Raw genomic sequence first — 23081 nt, 5'->3', positions numbered from 1 at the left:
AGGTCTCAGTGACACTGAAGAGTAACAACCCGAGCCTACAGTGAAATCTAGAATCCAAACACTTGTCATTAATGGCTGAATGGAATGTTCAAAGGTAGCGACATCTCATCCAGTGTCCTCCAAGTTGACCAAACTCTCTAAACGACTCTGATTAAAAACATGCATATTTCATGTATTACTGCTGCTTGTTTCCTCTGACAGGAACAGGAAAGGTTTTACGGACAGTATGACGGACTGACCGGATTCTTTATTGGCGAGGCTAATAAAGAAGCTATTGCCAGGGAGCTAGCAGAGGAAGGGGTAGGCTCATTGTGTTTTACATTCAAGTACAATGCAGTGTGTGTACACAGCATGTACATCTAAATATCTGAGTTGCACAATCATCTATAAATTCTCCAAACTCCTTTCAGATCCAGCATGTCAATTTCATTGACATCCTCTACGAGTTGGTCCTTTTGGGAATGCTTGGGGAGGACAAGAGGGAGCCAGCTGTCAATGTAAGTCGAATTTTCAACATACTGTACAGTACAGGATCACACCATGGCATAACTGGATAAAGTATATGTACCACAGCTGGATGACTACAGGACTCTCCTGTTGTTTTACCAGGTGTCTGGTGGGGTGTTTGAGGAGCTCCACTCCCTCCTCCAGGTTGTCCTGCCAGCCGGCCAATGGCAGGCCCAGGCCCAGCGCTACCTGGATATGCTCACGGTGAAGGTCCCTGTTTTTGTATCCGCTAGAGAATGGGGTATTAACACATACCCCAGACGCATGCAGGCACACACAGATTTGATCAAACTTGACATTAAGTGCCTTAAAAGGTTATTTCAATATTTTTCTCCAGATGATGCTGCTGGCATTTCTAGATGCCATTTTTACTCTGCCCCTGGATAACTATTCTGCCCCTGGATAACTATTCTACCCAGGAGACACTGCAGACAGTGCTGCTGCAGCAGCTAAGACACCACCTGCAGGGCAAGGTCAGTGGCCTACGGACAGCCTGAGGGAGTATCCACCTTTTACTATCCTCCTCCACCCACTCTTCCTTAATCTATCTACCTCCCTCCACCATATCCTCTCTGCCACACACACTTTTAGATCAATTTAGCAATAAATTAAAACAGTCAATTCCTGCTGGCTGTGTTCGCTTTTTGAAACCTAATATGTGATGTGTTCTATCATTTCCAGTCGCATTCCGCAGTCCCTAATGACAATTTTCGTCAAAAAACCCTTAAATGACCTATATATACACATATGATATGAATAGAGCTTTCAGTTCGAGATGAGTTGCTAACTCCTTACAACTGCAGCAACTGTAAACTCACTGGCTAGCTAACTGTCTGTCTTACATTACAGTTTAGTTAAAGTCAAGCTGACATTAGCTGAACTGTGAACACAGCCAGTTAGCTAGCTCGCTGAGATTCTCTGCTCCATGATTTTCGTTGAGTGAAAATTATGGAGCAAGTCACATATGTCCGCTATTGTTGACATACAGTATGTGACTGTTTAGTATGAGGGAACAGAGAAAGTGTTGAACAGAGAAATCTCTAATTAACAGCTGGTTAGCTAGCTTTGCTGTCTAGCTAGCACTGAGGACAGCAGACCGTTATGTTGGTTGGCACAGCTTGTATCTTGTAGCAGGGATGTTGAAACTGGGCTTTCTGAAATAAAGAGGCCCTTCAGACAAATGTTTTAAAGATGTTTTGGCTAACCAAACAACTGGAATGACACATGCTGGCAGCAGCATAGCAATGAAAACATCAGTTGTTATGGTTTCCAGCATTTCATTTAAAAGCATTTTCAGGATACACGTAGGTCTAACTCAAAGATCACTGTATGATTACCTATGGTCACCTTACACGCAGCTAAGTGTATGGTATATAGTGTATGGTGCTGAGGTAGCATCTTCTCCAACAACGATGATAAATGTTAGTAACGACACCACAGACATACTAGAACGTTTATTGAAACACAAAAAAGCAATCACAGCGAAAACCCGAGCTAGACAAAAATAGGCTATCCATTGAGGCAGATGGGAAGACCCATTCGTTGTCCCCTCAAAGGGGCATGTCCGCCGTTAAATTACCTTGATATGGGAACTTTAATGTGGTAGAGTGGGTAAATGGAAACTGAAAGTGGTGCGAGTGAGTGCATCAACAAAGCAACTCATACTACTCGTGGTAGTAGAGCTAGTTATGGGGCAAATTAACTATGATCAGCCAGGATTTTTAGTGAAAATAAAAGTAATCATACATATAATACCATATTTTTGCAGCCAACTTGACAACCTCATACTAGACTAGTATGATTGCCTGATTGTCAGCTTCAATGGTACTGTTAAGCCTTCATTTACAGACTTATAGACTTAAACATATGTTGGGTAATTTACCTGGAAGTTTGTTTTTACTCTGCTAATTTCAAAGCTGGCGGCTTTAAAAATCACCTAGCTAAGTACAGTTAGCTATAGGCTTTTACAAAATTAGCATTTTTGATAGCTGACTGGCTCGGTCCACAAAAGATGGCAGGTGTTTCACAATGTGCCGTAGAACATAAACCAGTTATGGAGCCACCAAAAACAAGCAAAGAGTGACCTGTGCTCTGATTTCAGCAGCACACTATCCCTAGGTAACTGTTATTTGATATTATTTCTTGTCACAATGCAAAACAAGACTGCTGTATCTCATGCCTACATTTATCTGGAAAAAGGAACATGCCAACTGGCTGGGAGTGATAATATAATTAATGTATTCACTATTCAGCATGAACGTCACGTTACCAAACACATGATAGGCTACCACAGTAACATCTACTGATAAACTTCTCTACTGATAAACTTCTGCATATTAACCACCCAAAACAAAATAGGCTAGGTATCACATTACCTCTAGGTCCATGTGAACAAAATGCTAGCTTGGTTTCTACCTAGCTAACGTTAGCACTTTAAAGGGGCAGTCCAGTGAAAAAGACAGTTATCAGGTTGTAACAACATTGGTGGCGAGCCCATTGTGATTATCAAAAAAAATATTACATCACCCCCAGGTACTTCTTGGTACTATTCCTGCCCTTATCCTCTGGATACCTGGTACCTCTTGGTTCTGCTCTTTCCATGCACCAACCTCTGGGTACCTCTTGGTACCACTCCCTCCCTAAATCAACATCTGGGTACCTCTTGGTATGACTCCCTCTACACATCAACTTGTTTCTTATGGAACATTTATAATAGTTTTCTCGATTTCCCATAACTCACTCTTGGCCTCTTTGTCCCGTCTTATTTGTTATGTTCTCTCTTTATTTGCTATGGAAATTTACCATATGCCTTAACTGAACCTGCACGTTTACTTACATTTTACGCTTAAATCTCTGTAGTTGGATAAAGGGAAATATTGTACAGAACTTGTTACTTACACCTCTAATAAAGTCTTTAGCTGTCATTTGTATATTCTGATGGTAACAGTTTTTTTGGTCAGACATAAACTAGCTAACTGTCCTCCTTGTATGTACAGTAGCTAGCAAGCTAGCTAGGAGTAGAAGGCTACACGATATAACGTTAAAGTGACGTAGAACACCACATAAAACACCATGTAATAAAACCAAAAACTAGCCAACACACCCTAGTAGTTGTCATCTTTAAATTATGCATTGACAACATGAAATTTGCAAGCATAAGATCTAGCTAGTAGGCACCACCCATGTCACCTCTACCTACAAGGCTAGCTTGCAGTTCAATTTAAGTATTACAATTGCTACTTAACTTAGTCAATGACTTAGTCAATAAAAAGGTAATAATAAAGCAGATAACCCGTCACTACACAATGAGGGTAGCAAGGTTAGTCTTTGGTCAGAATCCCATTAGAAAATGCAAAAAAAACATCACAAACACGGAACTGGGTTTGACAGCTCTCTCGTGTTGCTATCTTTACTCAGTATTTGGTCAAATCTGTCAAATAATATATAACACCTACAAACAATCAGTAGGCTATGGCCAGCTGCTGCCTCGAAGAAAAAGAGAAAGATGTAAATCACATACTGTAGTGATAGCATTTGTCAAACAATCCAAATATCGTTACGATTTTACATTTAAAAAAAAAATATATATATGTTTTGACACTATATTAAGAGTGTCATAGCAAAGGGTCTGAATACTTATGTACATGAGGTATTTCTGTATTTCAATTTTAATAAATTTACTGAAATTTCTAAAAACATGTTTTCGCTTTATCATTCTGGGGTATTGTGTGTGGATTGATGGCTAATTCTTTTAATTTAATCTATTTTAAACAACAATGTGGAAAAAGTAAAGTGAATATTTTCTGAAGGCACTATATCGTGTTTAGAGTACTGACATTTTACTGTAAGCTTGGTCTTCATAGTCCTACAGTCATGCATACTGCATTGTTGTGTAATGTAATGTCCCTCCGGAATACACATCACAAGTGTGTGTGACATCAAATATCAGTAGATGAAGGCTAACATAAATTGCCTATGCTTTATAGATTACTCCTGAAATCATTTCCCTACCAGCAGTAACATTTTTGGACAGTAGATGTCACACTTCGCCTGGAAACAATACCAAAACAAGTGTACAGTAAACATGTCTCCCACAAATGATGTAGCGCCCCTCTATAAAAGGAGTGATGGAATGGAGTAGGATGTTTATTCATACACTTTTTACGGAAGTAAAAACAATAAAACAAGCTTATATTTGGGGTTATGATTGGGAAGGACAGCTGAACTTAGCTCATGAAGCACTCATGTTATATTCAAGAATCATTAAGTTAAAAATCCCAAAAATTGATGTACTAATCCTAGATTGCCCCTTTAAGATTAACATACCATCTAATATCTCTGATCAGATGAATTTGGCTGATTTTGGGCATTTCAAAACATTATCTAATAGGGACATTCTGATCCAGACAACACAAGACCAAGAACCTCGATTTTCAGTGCTTCGCATAGGCCTTCAGATCTACTGGGCGAGGTAACGTTACATTTTGTTTACCCCCCAAAAATATGTGAAAGACATGAAAAAAGGTAGCGAAGACAAAAGAGTCACTTTTAAATAAATGTCTTCACTTGTCTGCATAACTCATAAGTTAACACATTGACAAACATTTCTCAACATCTCACTGGATAACACTAAACACTATTACTAACCTGTATTTAAGACGTTTTTTTTCTCTCCTAACATGTCCATTTATTGGTTAGAAAGACTTTCACCTTCAAAATCCATTGTGAATCTACCCTCCCATTGGGATCAAGATTATCCGGATTTTCGGAATCAAAACTTAAACTGAGATGATAGAAGGAAAATACAGTCTATACCTCCTTTTCTTCATCCGTTGCTTCACCCCTGCTCTGCTTCCCCGATGCCGTCTCCTTATTTCCTCCGGTACAGTGGGCCGCTGGCCGACAACCATTGCTGGCTGAGCCAACGCGATCAGCTGTTCTCAGAAAGAAACAAGTCTCGCAGGACGCGAATCCACCAGGACTAAAAGTCCCCATAAGTAGTAAAACGGTGGAAAAGTAAATAGTGAATTAAAAAGTTTAATGTCAATGGTTATTTTGGTTAAATTTCTATGTCAGTTTTAACTGACAGTATAAAAACTACTATAAAATACCTAAAAAAAGCCGAAGCTACTGATACAGGCAGCCATCTCTCCCGTTGCCCATTATTGTGATTATACTACAACTGTTGTTAAAAACGCAAATCAAGACAACCTTTCTTTTCCAGTTTTATTAAAAAAAGCAGAGGACAAAAAAAAAACATAACAAAACAGTACGGTCCGACCCAACTGCACATCCTACACAGGTGATAAACAATCTCAGAAGCCAACTCTGCCACCATGGTGGTTCACCAACACTCACATTCGGTTCAGGTTTAAGTGCAGCACTTTGCTCAAACGGGGTGCATTGGCAGAGAATCCAGCAGAAGCACAAGGCCTACACCAATACTCTGAATAAAGGATCCAGTAGGCGAGAACAGGGCCATGGGATCTCATTTTGACTAGGTCCTAGGGACCCAGGTCTGGGACGATTGGACGCTTCTAAGTGGTCCCAACAAACCATTGCTCTCCTTCCAGGTCCAGCACTAAAGAACACCGGGCTAAATTCCCCTCTAATCAAGAGAACTGTAATACTTTGTTGTACTTTCATGGGGGGAAGGGGGAGGTCTAGGTATAGCTATAATGAATTCTGACTGCAACAAGGAACTGGTGCTGCGGAAACAAGCCAATGGAGATCGATGACAATACAGAATCATGGTTACATTACACCGCCTTCGACAAGCACACAAACCGTTTCAGCGTCATGCGAGGCATGTTATCATTAGCATGGCAATGGGGCATCCAATCAGATGAGAATTCTTGGGGCAGTTTGATTCGTCTGAATCCAGCAGGATCCTCATAGTAGTCAGATTTCATTGCAGCTACAACTCTGCTTTTAAGAGCCAGATGGGGATTTCACCAAATGCTCATACGGAACTCAAAAATACACCAATGGCTGACTTGCATCCCTTCCAACAGACAGACAATCTGATTGGCTGGTTGGGGGGGGGAGAAACCATCATAGGAGGCGCTTCTTATGAAAAGAGACAAATAAAGAGGGGGCGGGGGAAAGTTGTGCCATGTCAACAGGATCCATGACTGTACAACAGAGGCCAAAGTGACTGAACAATACACTATGTACAGGCAAGTGAGAGGGGTAAGAGTGTGTGTAGGTGTATATGGAGTTTAAGCATAGTCTAAGGTCACAGACATCAGCACATGTAAAACAAACATTTGAGTGACTATTGCACAATGAATTGCATTGTTGCTCCACTTTGGCCCCATAAGTTTGAAAATCTTTTGTTTTTTAAAAACCTCATCTGAACAACAAGCGTTACACAAAAGCAAGACAATCTTTTAAAACATTGCTTAGGAGTACTCAACATGTTTTGGATGAGAATGAAGATACACACACACACACCAACCCCTTGCACTCCCTTCAGCCCGCCCCCCCCCCCACACTCACTAACACACAAAAAAGAGAGGGGGGGGGTGGGCATCTAGCGCATTCGGTACTCTGAGCTCTTGGATACCTCACAGAGCTGACCCTTGAAGTCAATGTCAACTGTGAAATCCAGGTCTCTCTGCAAGTGAAAAGCACAGGAGCAGGTTAGAGGTGGCTAGGCAGGTTTGAATGACTTTTGAAAATATGACAGCAAAAGAGACATAAATGGAAGGGTAAGGACAGGTTTTCAAACAGGCAGATGTGGAAGGTCTTACGTTGTTCTTCACGTTGGGCTTCATATTGATGGTGCCGAAGATCTCCTCTCCTGTCTTCACAGTCAGGTAGTCATCCAGGTAAAACACTGTCTGTTTCCAGTGGGTGTAAGGAGACTCAGGACCTGGGGAAGGGGGGGGGGAGAAGAGAAATGTTAAGGAATGAGTGTATGAAAATTCTGGGCCTGTACAGATATTCACAAATCAACCAGCCAATACAACATTTTGTTATACATTTAGTATTTGTACACTGGCATGAAATAAAAATAAATAAAAATAAAAATATTTTGCTCCTCAATGAACACAAATTCATACAATTACAAAGTGATGGAATATTCATTTCAAAAACAAAGTCAAACCGTTTCAGTTTGTGGAAAACAAATGGGCCGATAGAAATGTTTTGGATTGTGTGTTTGTTGCAGTGTTTCATTAGTTATATGTAAATCACAAAAAAACATAATGTTAGAATAACTCCTGCACTCATGTTGCCAATCCCTGTTATTTCCAATGATGGTTTATTCCAGCCAGCCCCAAGACAAACTTTAGCAAAGTAGTACATTCGCCTCTCCTCGCAAGTGTCACACGCAGGCTAAATTTTCACCCCCATCTGTTAGACAGCATGACCAAAGTCTTGGGATTTGGAAATGCATCGTTCTAAACTTTGGAATCATAGTGTCGTCCTGTACACAAACTGCAACCCTCCAGTCCCAGGAGGGAAGAAAATAGCACACAGAAAACAGAGTCAGCATCAAACAAACATAGTCTGGGAGAGCTGAGGGGAATAACTCACTAGTAGAGAAGCCTGTCCTCTTGTGGCAGCGGGTGAACTCAATGTTAAAGTAGGTGACGAGGGCGTGGATGTAGTCGTTCCTCTTCACCTGCAGGCAGAATGGCGAGGAGAAGGACAGGTCCTCCAGCTTCACAGTGTAGATGTCCACCTCCTACAGACACAAGAACAGGGTACAACAACTTGAGGACTAACATGATTGTTATTTGTGGTGGAAATCAATTGTTCGTCATCTAGTGGTATAACAATAAGTAGAGGACTTACCTTGATGAGACATGCGCTGCTGACCAGCTGTTTGGGGTCAACAACATCCACCAGGGGCTCCTTGATGGCCACCTCCTTGATGCAGGACATATCAAAGCCGTACACGTTCTCCCACCCTTAGATAGAAACAGAGATGGGGGGGGTTAAACACAGGCATGGGGTGGGTGGGGGATTCTCTTAAACCAAAAGGGGCAGGTATACTCACAGTGGATTTTGTAGTCCTTGTACTGCCTGTCCTCAATGGCCGTGACATACAGGGTAGCCCTGTCAGGGAAAATCAGGCCGTCTGGTTTCTGAGGACAGCAGGAGAAGGAGAGTTAATACACTCAGGAATAACACATCAGAGGCTATTCAGAGACCTGACGTTTAGTAGCAGCTGTGTGGAATCATGTCACAATGCTGAGCCACAATTAAGTCTGAAGAAGCCAGTCCAAATCCAATGCAGAGTCAATACACTGAGAGTTTACTTACAGTTCACAAACAGACTAAACTTTTAGCCAAGCCAACATTGTGCATGGCATCCGAGATTAGCGTTGACCGTGACAAACCAGCCACTGGTAAGACTGTATGCAAAAGTTTGTACGTGAACTGACATACCAGCCACTTGTCTCTGGCGTAGATGACTGTGTTAAGCATGGACTCGTAGAAGAGGCAGTAGCCCATCCACTCGGAGATGATGATGTCCACTCCCTCCACAGGGAGGTCCACCTCCTCCACTTTCCCTTTGATAATTGTCACAACTAAAGGGGAAACAAATTACATTTTTACACAATAGGAGGGGGCACATTCAACATGGAATGGACCAAATTCCAACACTAAATATGCTCATTTGCTCCATCCATGGAGCAACAACTACAAATCACTGTCTGAATCAGATTAACTCTACAAAGAGTAGTAAATAGGTCTTGCATTTGAATAATTTCATCACTTAATACTACACCACGTAAATTCAACAGTTATTGGATGACAGGGCCATGACTGCATTCGGAGTGACCATTTTCTCCTTTGTGTATCTATAAAACTATTGTCTTCTGACACCGTCAGAAGATCATGGGTAGGCTCTCATCTCTGCTTGAAAAGTGTATTGACTTACTGTGGTCCAGCTTGTTGGCTTTGACGATCTTCACCGCATAGTCAGAGATGCTGCTGCATTCAATCTGAAAACACAACCACAAGGGTCAAGGGAGTGGTCCATGACCAGCCTCAAGCAATGGTAAAGATTTAGATCTAACCAGAGCCATAACACCAATGTGTTTAAAAATGTCAAAGAATTTCAACAATAATGGTGAGTGAAGGGAGAGGAGTAACAGTGACTGGGGTTGTCGCAATTCTCTACCCCCCTTGTACACTCCCCTTTTGGGTTTAAAGGAAAGCACTAGTGAGGAATATGGTGGAAACTCTGGCCATACTCGCACCAATCTAGTGATCTTAAATGCATGGAGGGAAGTGCACACTTCTGGGTGATGGTGAGAGAATTTGAACACACTCTGAAAGCTAGTATAACAGGTTCTGCGTGTGCATCACAAGAAATATTTTCAACAGTTGTCCCACCCCACGGTCGGAAGACTTACGCCTATGACCTTCTTGGCGCCGGCTTTAGCCGCGAACATGCAGAGGATACCAGTCCCGCTGCCCACATCCAACACCACCTTGTCCTTGAACAAATGCTTGTTGTGGAACATGGAGTTCCGGTAGGTCAGAGTGCGCACCTCATCTTTCAGCATCTCCTACAGAGCCAGCGGACAAGACGGGAGGGAATTGTTTTAGGGAACACCGATTGAGATGGAAGTCATATTGTTGACTCAAATGTATTGCCGCTACATTACTTAATTTAACATCTGAAACATGGTGACGTTCCAATTTGAGTGTACCTACCTCATGGATGCCGAAGTGGGCGTAGGAGTCAAAGTAGTAGTCTTTAGAAGTCATGTCTTCAGCTGCTGGCTTGACCGAGCTCTCCCCCTGAGAAATCTCACAAAAAGAGACTCAAGTCACAACCACAACAGTTACTGGTGACAAAGAGCCGGCCCACCAACTAATACGATATTAGGTGACAGCACCGTTACAGTAACACGTTACACTTGAAATTGACTATACCGCTAAAGGTGTGTACGGGAGTCTAAGTACACTAGCTAACAAAGTGTGAAGATGCTGTAGCATGACTGATTTTTTCCTTGCACAAAGGATGAGCACATGGTTACATGGGGATGATGGCTACAGGCCCTGGCTAATTTGCATTGATACTCGAAGAAAAATATTACTATAGTACACAAGTTTGTTGACTACTTTAACTCTTAGGATAAAGGCGTCTGCTGAATCCCATAAATGTTATTGTACACGCAGTCCTACAGAGCCTAACAAACGTTATCAACTACTAAAGTCTGGGAACATTATGTGCCATGAATTGGGTAGCAAACGGCATGTCGAGTTGATAGTTGGTAGACTATCATCAAGTTCACAAAGGAACAGACGAAATTGGAGGTACATCTACTAGTTAATTAAGTCGTGTTCTAATGTCGTTAAAACAGGCTTACTTTAATGTGGTGAACGGGCATTTTGAAAAGCTAGTGAACTAGCATAGCCATAGCTAGCCCCATGCGGTTTCTACTCGCTAGCGCGCACTAGCCGTGAAAAAATACATACGCTGTCTTACATTTACGTCTGGTTGTAGCATAAAATAACTCGCCAGCTAGGTTTACCACTTATAGTTACAATAACATAACACTTTGATAAATATATGTGTAATTCACCAACCACCGGTACGTGCCGATTCAGTAACATTGACATATACTGGTTTGGCTACTGTGCTAGCAGCGAACAACACGTGACGACAAATGAATGAGCCTGCTGTGTAGATGCTAAAATGGATGCTGCGTGCTACGAGCTAATGAGTACATCTCTGACCTAGCTAGCCAGCCAGCCGAGATACGTGACCAATATGTGAAGCACACCTTTTTCAGGTCGGTGAAAATCCTATATTCGTAAATGGAGTGGATGACCATGGTTTAAAACCAGCTAATTAGTCAATATTCAATCAAGACGCTTACCTCCATAGTATCTGCCGTCTCCGCCATTTCAGTCCTGTGTGCGCATGTAAGCGGACGCACGTTGGCTTTAAAAACGCACACCAGCTCACGGCCCACCCTTTCACTCGACTCCTCCCAAAAGGCAGCGCATATGAACGAAGATTCTTCTTCATTGGTTTATATGTTCTCCTCAACTTCTGGTTGGTTAAATTGCTGCGCTTCTTTAACATTATTGGATAAGAAGGTGGTTTTGCACAATCTATGTGAAGCGATTTTATAAACATGTAACGTGTTAGTTTGTACTGTTGGTCAATACGGAAACCTATTAAAGGAGCTACTGTGTGTGGGAGTGTGTATATCGTACCAAACTTTGAATACTTTTCGAGTGTTGAAGTGCCGCGTGCGAAGACCGACGGTGCAAGGCAGCCGGGCGTATCATCCTCTCCGATGTTCCCCTCTCCTCGCGGTAAGGCGGAGCGTGATTCACCAAGGCTGTGACGATATAGTTTCAAATTGAATCTCCATTGCCAGAAAGTCACTGTCACTAAGCACTGCGATAATCGTTCTGCAGCAATCACCCCAACTCCTACCCTCCGCTATATTGAATATATTAAGATTATAGATCTTAACTTTATCTCTCAAATACTAATATATTTATATCTGAAGTCTATTGATTGATACATGAACACATCTTAAATTGCACTTATATTACAATATACAGATTTAAAGTCACTAAACAATCACATCCAAACCTATTAAAACACTATAACTAATGAAGAGAGGAAAAACCTATGGGCCCAAGCCTTTGCAGGGAATACAGACCCCAAACTAAGGCGGCACTCACTAGAAGGCAAAATCAAAGCCAATCACAAATTCCCACCATTGGTGGAGCTGAAGTGGAGAGAGTTAACAGGTTCAGGTTTCTTGGTGTCTACATCACTAAGGATCTAACATGGTCAAACCACACCAACACAGTGATCAAGTCGTCACGCCAGCGTCTGTTTTTTGGCATGTCCCCCCAGATCCTCACAAACTTTTACAGGTACACCATTGAGAGCATCCTGTCCAGCTGCATCGCCGCCTGGTATGGCAGCTGCACTGCACACGACCGTAAAGCCCTGCAGAGAGTGGTGAAAATGGCCCAGTCCATCACGGGCCGTGAGCTCCCAGCCGTCCACGCCGTCGACTCTGAGAATACATAGCCTACACTAAAAAACTGAGTAGGCCTAGCTAATGAAATCACTAAAGATACAATATTACAAAAAAGAAACAAGTAAACCTACATTCATTACAGAAAATGGGGGGTTTGCAGTGCTTGAGAATATTTTTTTTATCATCCTTTTGAATGCAGTTACACTGGTACCAAAGTCGCTTACAAGGGTAACTAGGGCTTTACACGCAGCAGGGCCAGCAAACCAGACTGTGCTGGTTTGGATGTGTTCCTTTCACATTGTCCATTCCAGGACTGATTCAGCAACTGGTGGAGGCGTAACCAGGTCAGCCTTCTACAGCTCGGCTGGGTGAGGGTTAGGCCCCATTCTTATCTCTAAAAGGTTCCTGTAATCTAAAGGAAGCAGGATGTTTTTTAGACTGGTCGTCTATGTGAGGGCAAAACAAACTACATTTCCCAAATAATATGTGTTAGCCACTTTTCCTTTTGGTCTTTCACATCACTAAAGTGTGTAGAAACATTTCATGCGGTGATTTGAACGTAAAAAGCTGTTGTAATGGCTTAAAAATATACTTTATTTGACTCCGTCCTCGCCAACCGCTCTAGTCTTACACACGCATTGCTCTGCGCAATGGCACAGGAAAGACACTATTGGTCCCAGGAAAAACATCTGTCAGTGACCCTAATCTATGACTGTGTGATAATTGGTGTAATGGCAGGTTTTTAGAGAAAAACTATGCCCAGTCATATTCAATAGTGAGCATGGCACCTAAATAGGTCAATCAAATCAAACCACGCACACAATCTGAACTAACTGATTTTTAATGATGATGAAATGCAATAATCAAGGATAATGTTTCATTTTTAAAGTAACTTACTTTTACTTTTTAATAAGCTACTTATTACTCTTACTTCAGTTGTTTCCCAGACTAGAACGTTTACTTGAGTAACATTTCACTGAAGTAACAGTAGGCTTATTCCTTCCACCTTTGCTATTGGCCACATATTTGATGGGAACAAAATAAGAAATCAACGTTTTGCAACTTTAGTGAAAAATACAGGCTGAGATACATTTGAAACTATTTTTAATTAATCATCCTCCTACATATTTATGTATATTTAACTACGCTAGGCTACTTTATTTTTTGTCTTGGTCTGTCAACTGATTGATTCTGTACCACCAGGGGTCCAAGAGCTCATCAAGTTTGCGACATGCAAATAATCTACATTCCACCAATCATTCATTGTATTTTTGAAGCTGTGTTCTCTGAACAAGAATAACCGGCAAGTTCCGACATTAAGATGTCCGGTTTCGTTTTCGCGACTTCTAAATAAAAGCGCGAGGTAATAGATCGCTGTAAAGTGATGGGATCACAATATTTAATACTATTTTTCATGAATTAACGAAATGTTAGCTAACAGAAAGTATGTACAAGTATGTCATTTTACATAGGGCACATATAATGGACCACACAAATAATTTTCCGAGGCTAAAAATGATTTTTTACTACCAATCTACTCAACAACACTTCTAGAATACATATCAAGTGAGTTTCAACCATGAGGGGTGACATACAGAGTGTTGTTTTTTACCTTTACTCTGCCCCAACAGTTCAAACTGCTCTAAACTGCAAAGGGAACACATCATGGACTGGGTTAGGGTTAGGGTTACACAAATCATTTTCATGGCTAAACACGAATTTGAGAGCCACTCTACTCAGCAGCACTTCTAGAATGTGGATCAGGTGAGTTCCAACCATGAGCGGTGTCATACAGAGTGTTCTTGGCTTTTCACTGTTGTCAAGCAGTCTTTTGAAGTGCTGTCCAAGGTCCTGAAACAATGTCCCTTATATAACAGTATAAGGTACTGTTCAAGCAAGTCCAGGAAAGAGATGACAAAACCGATGACTTAATATTGGAGAATTTATTTCATTTAGAACAAGCAACACATTATACATTATACAGTGTGAAATGTCAACATTACCATTTGCAGTCTAGATGAGACACATTGAACTGTTGGGCCACAGTAAAGGGCCAACAACACTCTGTATGACACCCTTCGTTGTTGAAACTAACTTGATTCATATTTTAGAAATGCTGCTGACTAGAGTGGTAGTAAAAATCATGTTTAGTCTTGGAAATGATTTGTGTACAGTCCATTATGCAGTGCAGCAGTCTTTCATCAGGTATAGGATATTAGAAGAATTACAAACCCTTAAAAACACAAATAATACATTGAAAGCGTACAGTGATTTTTCCCAGATATAGATATAGTTACATGTAATTTGTGGTTCCCTTATCCATATTTAGTGTTTCGAAATGCTTAAACAAGTTTAACTTGGGCGCTTTTATTTTGAAGAAATCCTCATTTACATACAGCCGAGCGAAGTGGGCGGGTTTCCACTATTGCGGTTCACAGAACGCAGATGCGCCGAGTCCCGCTGCGTGTGCTGTCACGAGCCCTGTCCAAGGCTACAGACTGAATAGCAGAGGCGAATTGACATAAATTATTGACGACCTCGAGTTACCTATATTTAGCTAACCATCGGACATAAATTACAGGAGTAGATAAATTGGGGAAATAGGATTGTATGCTGACTGCTCACGGTCAACTGGTGATGTATTTCAACATTTGATATAGCTAGCTAGCCAGCCAGCTAGCTAGCTCTGTTTAGCTATCTTGCCGTGAGTGACTCAAAGATCCGATCGGGGTGGTTATTTTTTTGACATTCTCTTTCTCCCCTGCCTGATATACCTGGATATCTAGGAGCAGGAAGATATAGCTAGCTATCGACTGTGTGCACAGCCATCCTTAACCAATAGCATACACGTCGTGTCATCTAGTCGTGGAGGAAGGGAAGGTTTGAATGAATTAGCCTGCGGAAACGTAGGCTAGTTAACGGGAATACACGGACTGTTTCACTATTGGAGTAAACGTACTGCTAGCTTGCCAGCTAGCTACCTGATCCACGGCCATCCATTCCAAGCTAACTAGGTAACGTTGGTGTGCTAGCACGCAAATAGCTATTATCAGCGGACTTGTAAATTGAGGATAAACGTCAAGCAACAGAACAAGTTGGTTCGCTGGCTAACTAGCTAGCAAGCTAACCTGCAACACCTCAGTTTGCGTTTGATAACTGACCTTCGTCAACTAATTTTTTACGTGAAAGGCCGGAGAGAATCCAGCAAAAATGCCGGCTGTGTCGAAGGGAGATGGAATGCGCGGATTAGCGGTGTTCATTTCGGACATACGGAATTGTAAGTGCCCTTTGCATTTTCCCCACTAACTTACAGTGTTATTATGACACCTGCTTTGATCTGTTCTAACGTTACACATTTGTCCCTACATGTGTTTTGCCTGAAATACGATGGTGCAAAGATCAACAGGCTAAATGGTAAGAGAGGGAAGGAGTGGTTTTTAACGGAGGTCATTCGCGGGCACAGTTGCTGCATCGCATCCCTTTTTCGCGTTGCCTGTGCTGATGACATTTTCTGTCTCTGCTCACGTGATGTGGTATGGGGCCGTAGCTACTTAGGCCGTTACTACAAGGAACGTGTTGCTATTTTACAACCTAGCGTACATAATCCATCAGATGTTGCCTCTCTTCCCGTCACCTGCACCAGAAGCAGGAGCTGTTACTCTCACGGCGGGCCGCAAGGCTCGGTGTTTTTGTGATGGTCCATTTATCAGAATATCAAAGCCTTGGCGAAATGTTGGACGTTCTAGCTATCACTGTTCAGATACAGCGAACCTGACATCCAAATGACTGTTGTGTCGGGTGACTACGTTTGGTGGCACTTGGAGATTGTAGGCATAAAATATTTTATATTCGACCTATAAAACATTCATGTGCGTCGGATACTAAGGCTAGAAATGGTGCGCTGCTATGCGCAGTTTTTGGAAACACTATGCAGGCCGATTCTGTTAGTCATAGCACCTGGACATGTTACCTGTACAATGTTGAGTTGGCTTCCATGTATATTTTGCTTGACATGTACATGATTCAAATGTGTGCACACTGACAGTTGTCCTGGCAGAGAGTAACGCTGTCTCACGCATAACACACTATAAATACAACCCTCAAATGTCTTGTTCATAGCAAAATTCAGTATTAGGTTCAGAAAAAGAAAAAAAAAATGTAGGTACACAAATGATCAAAGTCTGAAAAACAGCCAATAAACATGAGACCTACGCTGCAAGGCTGATAGGCTAGTTGTTGTTGGGTTCTTACAGTAGTAACTATTAAAATGCCACACATGGTTTTCGAATTGACCTTGTAGTCACTGTAGGGCAATACACTAAAAAGTTTGGGGAACAAAATTACATGCGCACCCCAGCCTTGCAGCCACATTTCAGATAGGTGGACCACAGACATAACAGACGAAAGTGGAGGCTATCAGCCAGGTAGTCTGAACCCTGGAATTATATGATCCTTGTGGTCTGAACCCTCATCTCAGTAGACTGTGTTGACCGGTAGGGCTGGCTGATATGGATAACTGTTCATTTCACCATTATCACAATACTGGCTAACATGGGTGTAATTCCAGCCACATGGCACAGGCCTCAGTTTAAAAACAGTGGCTCCTGATTGGTGCCCCAACAGTACAGTCCCCTACAGTAGCTAAATACTATCAGGACAGGCGAGCAAAAATACTAAAATGACTTGAACGTACAGCCAAACAAAAACTAGCTAGCCAGTTAAGTAAACGTTTTATTTCATACCTAAGCTTGACCAAATGTTGTGCATCATCCTTGCCATTTCTCTTCATTCTTCCCAGAATCCATTAACTTCTGTTACTTGTTGTGGAATATGCAGTTGTGGAATATGCAGTTTGTAAAAGTCAATGAGGACAATGGAAGGGGCAGGATTTTCAAAGGTTTGCTTGGCGTGGCATGTCTCAAATAGAAACAGTTCAGTGCTGCTAATTAGTGCTGCCGTCCATGGATAATGTGGATGGCAGAATTGATGAGAATGTAAACTGTAGCTATTTTTGCAATGCTTGTGCATGCTTTGCGGATAATGTGGGGCTGCTGTAATCCAACACAATAAGAGCCCAGTTTTGCTGCTGGACAGACTCTGCAGGGGGGGGGAAATTACATACTGTTTGCCTTTGAGACACCCTTGTCCACCCCCTCTCCCCACCTGTCCAATCTCTCAAGGAGGTTTGTTTCATGATCCTAATAGTCTACACTTTTGGCAGCAAAAAACTGATTTGGAGAAAATAAAATACAAGTAGGCCTGTGTCATGTGTGGACGCACACTGACACCCAATCTGCTGCTAGTTTGCCTCAGAGATAGGCTCTGCAAAATGAAAACATTATTTATTGTCTGCAACCGGTGTGGGAAGGATCCTAAGAATGTGCCGTAGGGACACCGCACCATACTGTATTGTGCACTCTCATCCAAAGGTTTGGATTTGAAATCATTACTATGAGGTTATAGTCGAGATTATCAACTTATGTTTTATGATATTTGTGTACATATTGGTGTCACCGTTGAGAAATTACAATACTTTTTATGCATAGTCCCCCTATTTCAGGGTACTCAAAAGTGATGGGACATTACTGGCTTGACGGGTGTTTCTGCTTCGTCAGGTGTGTTCCGTCACATCATTTGTGAAGTCATAAGAGAGTTCTCAATGTTTAGTATTGATTCTAGGCGTTGTGTTTTCCTTTGGAGTCTGCTATTACATTTCCATGTAAAACCCTTTTGGGTTCCAATGTCGGGTTTCATTTGGTCATTCTGTTACGGATTTGGTAACAGAATGACCTGTTTTAATCACTTATTCTTTCGTAAACTAAATCGATATCAGTAAAAACACTACTAGTATTTGGTAGCTCTACCTATACTTCTTACTTTTGTTGACTTTCATTATCCTCCCTCCTCATGAGGCAGAGGAATTTGAAAATATCTTACACTTGTGTACTGTGGCTTCTGGGAACAGAATGACCCAAAGAGTGGGCAATGATTCTTAAACTTACAGAAGCCAAACCATTTCCTAAAAATGAAATATAAGTGTTGATATTAGTTGGCCAGGGTCAATATGAGGTTTGATGTTTTTCTAAACACCTTTCAAGACTTTTTCTAGTAGATGTTTTTTTAGACACTTTTCCATATGTTTGACCAGAACTCAAAGCTTTTGCTTATCCCCATTCTTATGATGGTTGAGAAATGTATTCTTAGCTTTCATTTGTCACCCAATTTGATATGCTCTGATGATTTTCACATTTCGATCCTCATGGGTCCTTTTAGACAGAACTGCCCAGAATATGTACTTTTAGCATGTAGGGATTTTGTGGGTGGTGGAGTTTTTAGTGCACATATCTGATGTGCACTTTATTAGTCCACTTGTAAGCAATCTGAAATAGTGTTTTAACACCATCAGCATAGCTCCATCTTACACTATTACACTTTCTGTTCACACACTATTACACTATTACACTTTCTATTCACACACTATTACACTATTACACTTACACTAAAACGGCATCGACCTTGCTGTGTCATAGCGAGTCCCAGATAAAAGCAGTCTGATGAAAGCAGTTTGACCTATATGATGTTGCACATCGTTTACTGACAAGAGCATGGTTTGCTGCTGCAACAACAGAACCCCAACTAAAATGGCCGTCCCCCAACTCCACTTCCTCCACTAGGTAAGAGCAAGGAAGCAGAGATCAAGCGGATCAATAAGGAGCTGGCCAACATCCGCTCCAAGTTCAAGGGGGACAAGGCGCTGGATGGCTACAGTAAGAAGAAGTACGTGTGCAAGCTGCTCTTCATCTTCCTGCTCGGCCATGACATCGACTTTGGCCACATGGAGGCCGTCAACCTGCTCAGCTCCAACAAGTACACCGAGAAACAGATTGTAAGTTGTGTGTTTCTGCGTCTCTGTCTGTCTGTCTGTCTGTCTGTCCGAGAGAGAGATTACAGCGTTTCCGTGTAGACCCATGCCAATGTGTGCACTCACTCCTCCATGTCTAGGCGTCTGTGTTTCTGCCTGTCTGTGTTATCTTTTCATCGGCTCTGTCTGTGTGTCTGGGATAACTTGTGTGTCTGTTTTGCTCCCACCGCCCTTGACTGTGCTTGCTCTCTCTCTCTCTCTCTCTCTCTCTCTCACCTCGCTGTCAGTCCGACTGTTCTTTCAGACTCTAGAACACTACCAGTGCACTCCCTCACCTTTGCAGCTGGAGATCAGTGAACTTCGTGTCATCCCTTTGGTGTTCATATACTCGTGACTAGCATGCTCCGTTGCCAGAGCTAAGACTTTTAAACTGCTATGAGTATTTCACTTTTTGCCTCGCTATTGTGTTACGCAACATGCATATACGGTCAAAGGTTGAACTCACTACAGACTCTTTTACAATGCATACCTTTTGGCCCTGTTTGAATACTAAGTGCATCCTTTCTTCGTCCCTCCCTTCCGTCCGAGAAGGAATCACTGACCTGGCATAACAGGATCGGTGAAAGCAGAGGAGAGTAAACCACTCTTTCACCTTTCTGATCATGTCAGATCGATTGATAAGCTTACAAGGAAAGGAAAGGAGGAAGGAAGGATGCATTTGAAAAGTGTTGGCGCAGAGCCATGTACTACAGGTTCAAACGATGATGTCATGCCCGGAGAAGGAGTGGAGTAGCGCTCCAGTGCGCCGCAGACAAAACAATGGCACACAACTATTTTGCAATGTGGAGACACCCAGCTCCCATTCTCTTGAGGTCATTGTTTTTTTCGAGTATCCGTTTCCTTCCTCACCCAACCCAAAAGGACTGCCAGCCCCTCTCAAAGCTCATAAACTACACAGGCCTGTCAAGGGATTTAGTAGATCATTGTTGTGTGTTACAGTGTGTGTTTGTATGTGTGTGTGTGTGTGTGTATTCTGCAGTATATATTCTGCAGTAGGCAGAAGTTTCGAAATTGTCTGCCGGTGTGACGATGTCGCGGGAGTACCATGACGGCACTAGTGAGGTTTTATTTCTAGTCATTCGCCTCAGCAAAAAAACAACCACTAGGAGGCGTCATTGAGCATGATGGATATGCTCAAAGTGTGTTGAAGTGTGTTTACAAACATTGCCGCCTGATGAATTATGTGAAGAGTAGCTTATGAGATGTTGTTTCAGTTTGGAAAAGGACAAATTATTGTCTCGCTGGAGAAATTCGAAATGATGTCCCTGGATAAACCTGAATTTAGAACAAATCATGTCTTCATGGATACTTCATAAAATGTTGTCAGACGTGGAATATGTGTGTCTGCGAAATTGCATATTATTAACTCATAGCGATATAATGTTTCTCAGTTGATTCCGCGCGTTAGTGTGAGTGAAAAGCAGGTGTTGCCACCACACCTCTCCCCACCACCTCCTCCTCACCTCTCCCCACCACCTCCTCCTCACCTCTCCCCACCTCCTCCTCCTCACCTCTCCCCACCTCCTCCTCTCCACAGGGATACCTGTTCATCTCGGTCCTGGTGAACAGCAACAGCGAGCTGATCCGCCTCATCAACAACGCCATCAAGAACGACCTGTCCAGCCGCAACCCCACCTTCATGTGCTTGGCACTGCACTGCATCGCCAACGTAGGCAGCCGCGAGATGGCTGAGGCCTTCGCCGGAGAGATCCCCCGCATCTTGGTGGCTGGGTGAGTTTGAGTTTTATCACACCTTTATTGCACACTTAAGGAATAGTACACACGTACATGAATACACACCTTGATACAATGAATAATTGTAAGGTTCTTGGGAGTGAGCCCCTTGCTTGTCATTGTGATTTACAGGGACACCATGGACAGTGTGAAGCAGTCTGCCGCCCTCTGTCTCCTGCGCCTGTACAAGACCTCTCCGGACCTGGTTCTGATGGGCGAGTGGACCTCCAGGGTGGTGCACCTCCTCAATGACCAGCACATGGTGAGAGGGTTCCCCCTCCCCCCGCCCCACACACACACACACACACACACACACACAAACGCACACCCCGTCGCCGCCCTCTCTCCGAAAGTCATCTCGCAGTCCAGTGTGTTTGGATGGACGTTGGACGTTCCATCAGTTGAGAATAGGAATGCACCTTCTGTTTCAACAGTTTGATTTGCTAAGCTCCTCTCTCTCTCTCTCTCTCTCTCTCTCTCTCCTCCCTCTCTCTCTCCTCCCTCTCTCTCTCTCAGGGTGTTGTCACGGCAGCCATCTCCCTCATCACCTGCCTCAGCTCGAAGAACCCAGACGAGTTCAAGACCTGCGTCTCTCTGGCCGTCTCTCGTCTGAGCAGGGTGAGTGAGTGAGTGTGTACGCACGGGCGTGTGTGCATACAAAACCACATCTCATCTCACTTAGTAGTGCCATATCTCCATCATCAGGCTTTCACCCCCCCGCCCTTCTCTTCTCTCCTCCTTCCTCTCCCCTCCAGATCGTCTCCTCAGCGTCCACCGACCTGCAGGACTACACATACTACTTTGTCCCGGCGCCGTGGCTCTCCTGCAAGCTCCTGCGTCTGCTGCAGTGCTACCCCCCGCCAGAAGATGGCGCCGTCAAGGGCCGCCTGGTGGAGTGCCTGGAGACCATCCTGAACAAGGCCCAGGAGCCGCCCAAGTCCAAGAAGGTGCAGCACTCCAACGCCAAGAACGCCATCCTGTTCGAGGCCATCTCGCTCATCATCCACTACGACAGGTAGTAGAGGCTGCGCCTTTTTTCTTTTTGATCTTATTTCCTCCGAAGCTCTCTTTGTTTCTCTTTCTGTGTCTGTATCCGATGAAAAGATAACTCTGTCTCTGTGTCTGTATCCTTCTGTCCTCCCTCTATTTCTGTCTCCGTCCTTTTTAAAGGAGTGCTTTACTCCAAAATCTTTTTTTGGGTCAAAAATGCATTATCAACTCACTTTTCCAGGAATTAAGTATAGGCTGTAAGTCTATAAGGCGCAAAATAATGACATCCTGGGACCATACTTATGCTGAATTAATGAGAAATATACTTGAGTAATAATGAATTTAAATCCTTTAAAGGAATAGAAGAGCGATGTAGAGCTCACTCTGACTCTCCCTCTCTCTATTCTCTCTATTGGTGAGGGTTTGTTTGCTGTGTCATTGAAGTGATGCTCCCCCCCCCCCCCCCCCATTAATTTCTCTCTTTTTCTCGTCTCCTTCTTGCTCGCTGTCTGTCCCCCCTTTCCCCCCTCTCCCTTTCCGTCATTCCCCCCTCTCCCTTTCCGCTTGCAGTGAGCCCAACCTGCTGGTGCGAGCGTGCAACCAGTTGGGCCAGTTCCTGCAGCATAGGGAGACCAACCTGCGCTACCTGGCCCTGGAGAGCATGTGTACGCTGGCCAGCTCCGAGTTCTCCCACGAGGCCGTCAAGACGCACATTGAGACCGTCATCAACGCCCTAAAGGTCTGCCCCATGCCAACTGGCAACAACACACACACACAGAAACGCACTATTCACAAACAAATACATTCACATCAAATACACACACTTTGTATATATACGCGTCTGTTCATATACTAAAGACACACACACACACACACACACACACAAATGCATGCCTCCACACACTCGTATCTATTGACACCTTCAGGCCGACTAAACACGGTCCTGA

The 23081-nt window shown here is 43.0% G+C and overlaps 2 protein-coding genes across 5 annotated transcripts in view; one reads left to right on the top strand and one right to left on the bottom strand.

Moving 5' to 3' along the window:
- Positions 1 to 5715: 5715 nt before the first annotated feature.
- On the bottom strand, positions 5716 to 11407 carry prmt1 (protein arginine methyltransferase 1). Of its 2 annotated transcripts, none has more exons than XM_083677140.1 (10): positions 11358 to 11407; positions 10186 to 10281; positions 9882 to 10037; positions 9404 to 9467; positions 8908 to 9050; positions 8516 to 8603; positions 8311 to 8426; positions 8050 to 8200; positions 7263 to 7384; positions 5716 to 7126 (listed from the first exon to the last, which is right to left on the bottom strand). In XM_083677140.1, exons 1-10 carry the CDS (start codon positions 11382 to 11384, stop codon positions 7043 to 7045), a joined length of 1047 nt encoding a protein of 348 aa, XP_083533266.1. In that variant the 5' UTR covers positions 11385 to 11407; the 3' UTR covers positions 5716 to 7042. The 2 variants fall into 2 exon arrangements, with proteins under 2 accessions (XP_083533266.1, XP_083533267.1); XM_083677141.1 differs by having other exon boundaries at positions 10186 to 10272; positions 11358 to 11403.
- A 3618-nt stretch (positions 11408 to 15025) lies between these two features.
- The window catches only part of ap2a1 (adaptor related protein complex 2 subunit alpha 1), a 21230-nt gene continuing 13174 nt past the window's right edge, over positions 15026 to 23081 (top strand). For 2 of the 3 annotated variants that reach the window (XM_083677123.1, XM_083677121.1), the window contains exons 1-7: positions 15026 to 15765; positions 19163 to 19374; positions 20948 to 21141; positions 21277 to 21406; positions 21661 to 21762; positions 21900 to 22159; positions 22705 to 22873. In XM_083677123.1, the coding sequence (XP_083533249.1) occupies positions 15699 to 15765; positions 19163 to 19374; positions 20948 to 21141; positions 21277 to 21406; positions 21661 to 21762; positions 21900 to 22159; positions 22705 to 22873 (1134 nt within the window). In that variant the 5' untranslated portion in view covers positions 15026 to 15698. The remainder of the gene's footprint in view (positions 15766 to 19162; positions 19375 to 20947; positions 21142 to 21276; positions 21407 to 21660; positions 21763 to 21899; positions 22160 to 22704; positions 22874 to 23081) is intronic. The other variant, XM_083677122.1, reaches the window with a different exon arrangement.

The sequence above is a fragment of the Argentina silus genome, assembly GCF_951799395.1.
Source record: "Argentina silus genome assembly, chromosome: 9".
In the NCBI taxonomy this organism is placed as follows: Eukaryota; Metazoa; Chordata; class Actinopteri; order Argentiniformes; family Argentinidae; genus Argentina; species Argentina silus.
This window is presented reverse-complemented; position numbering and strand designations above follow the sequence as displayed.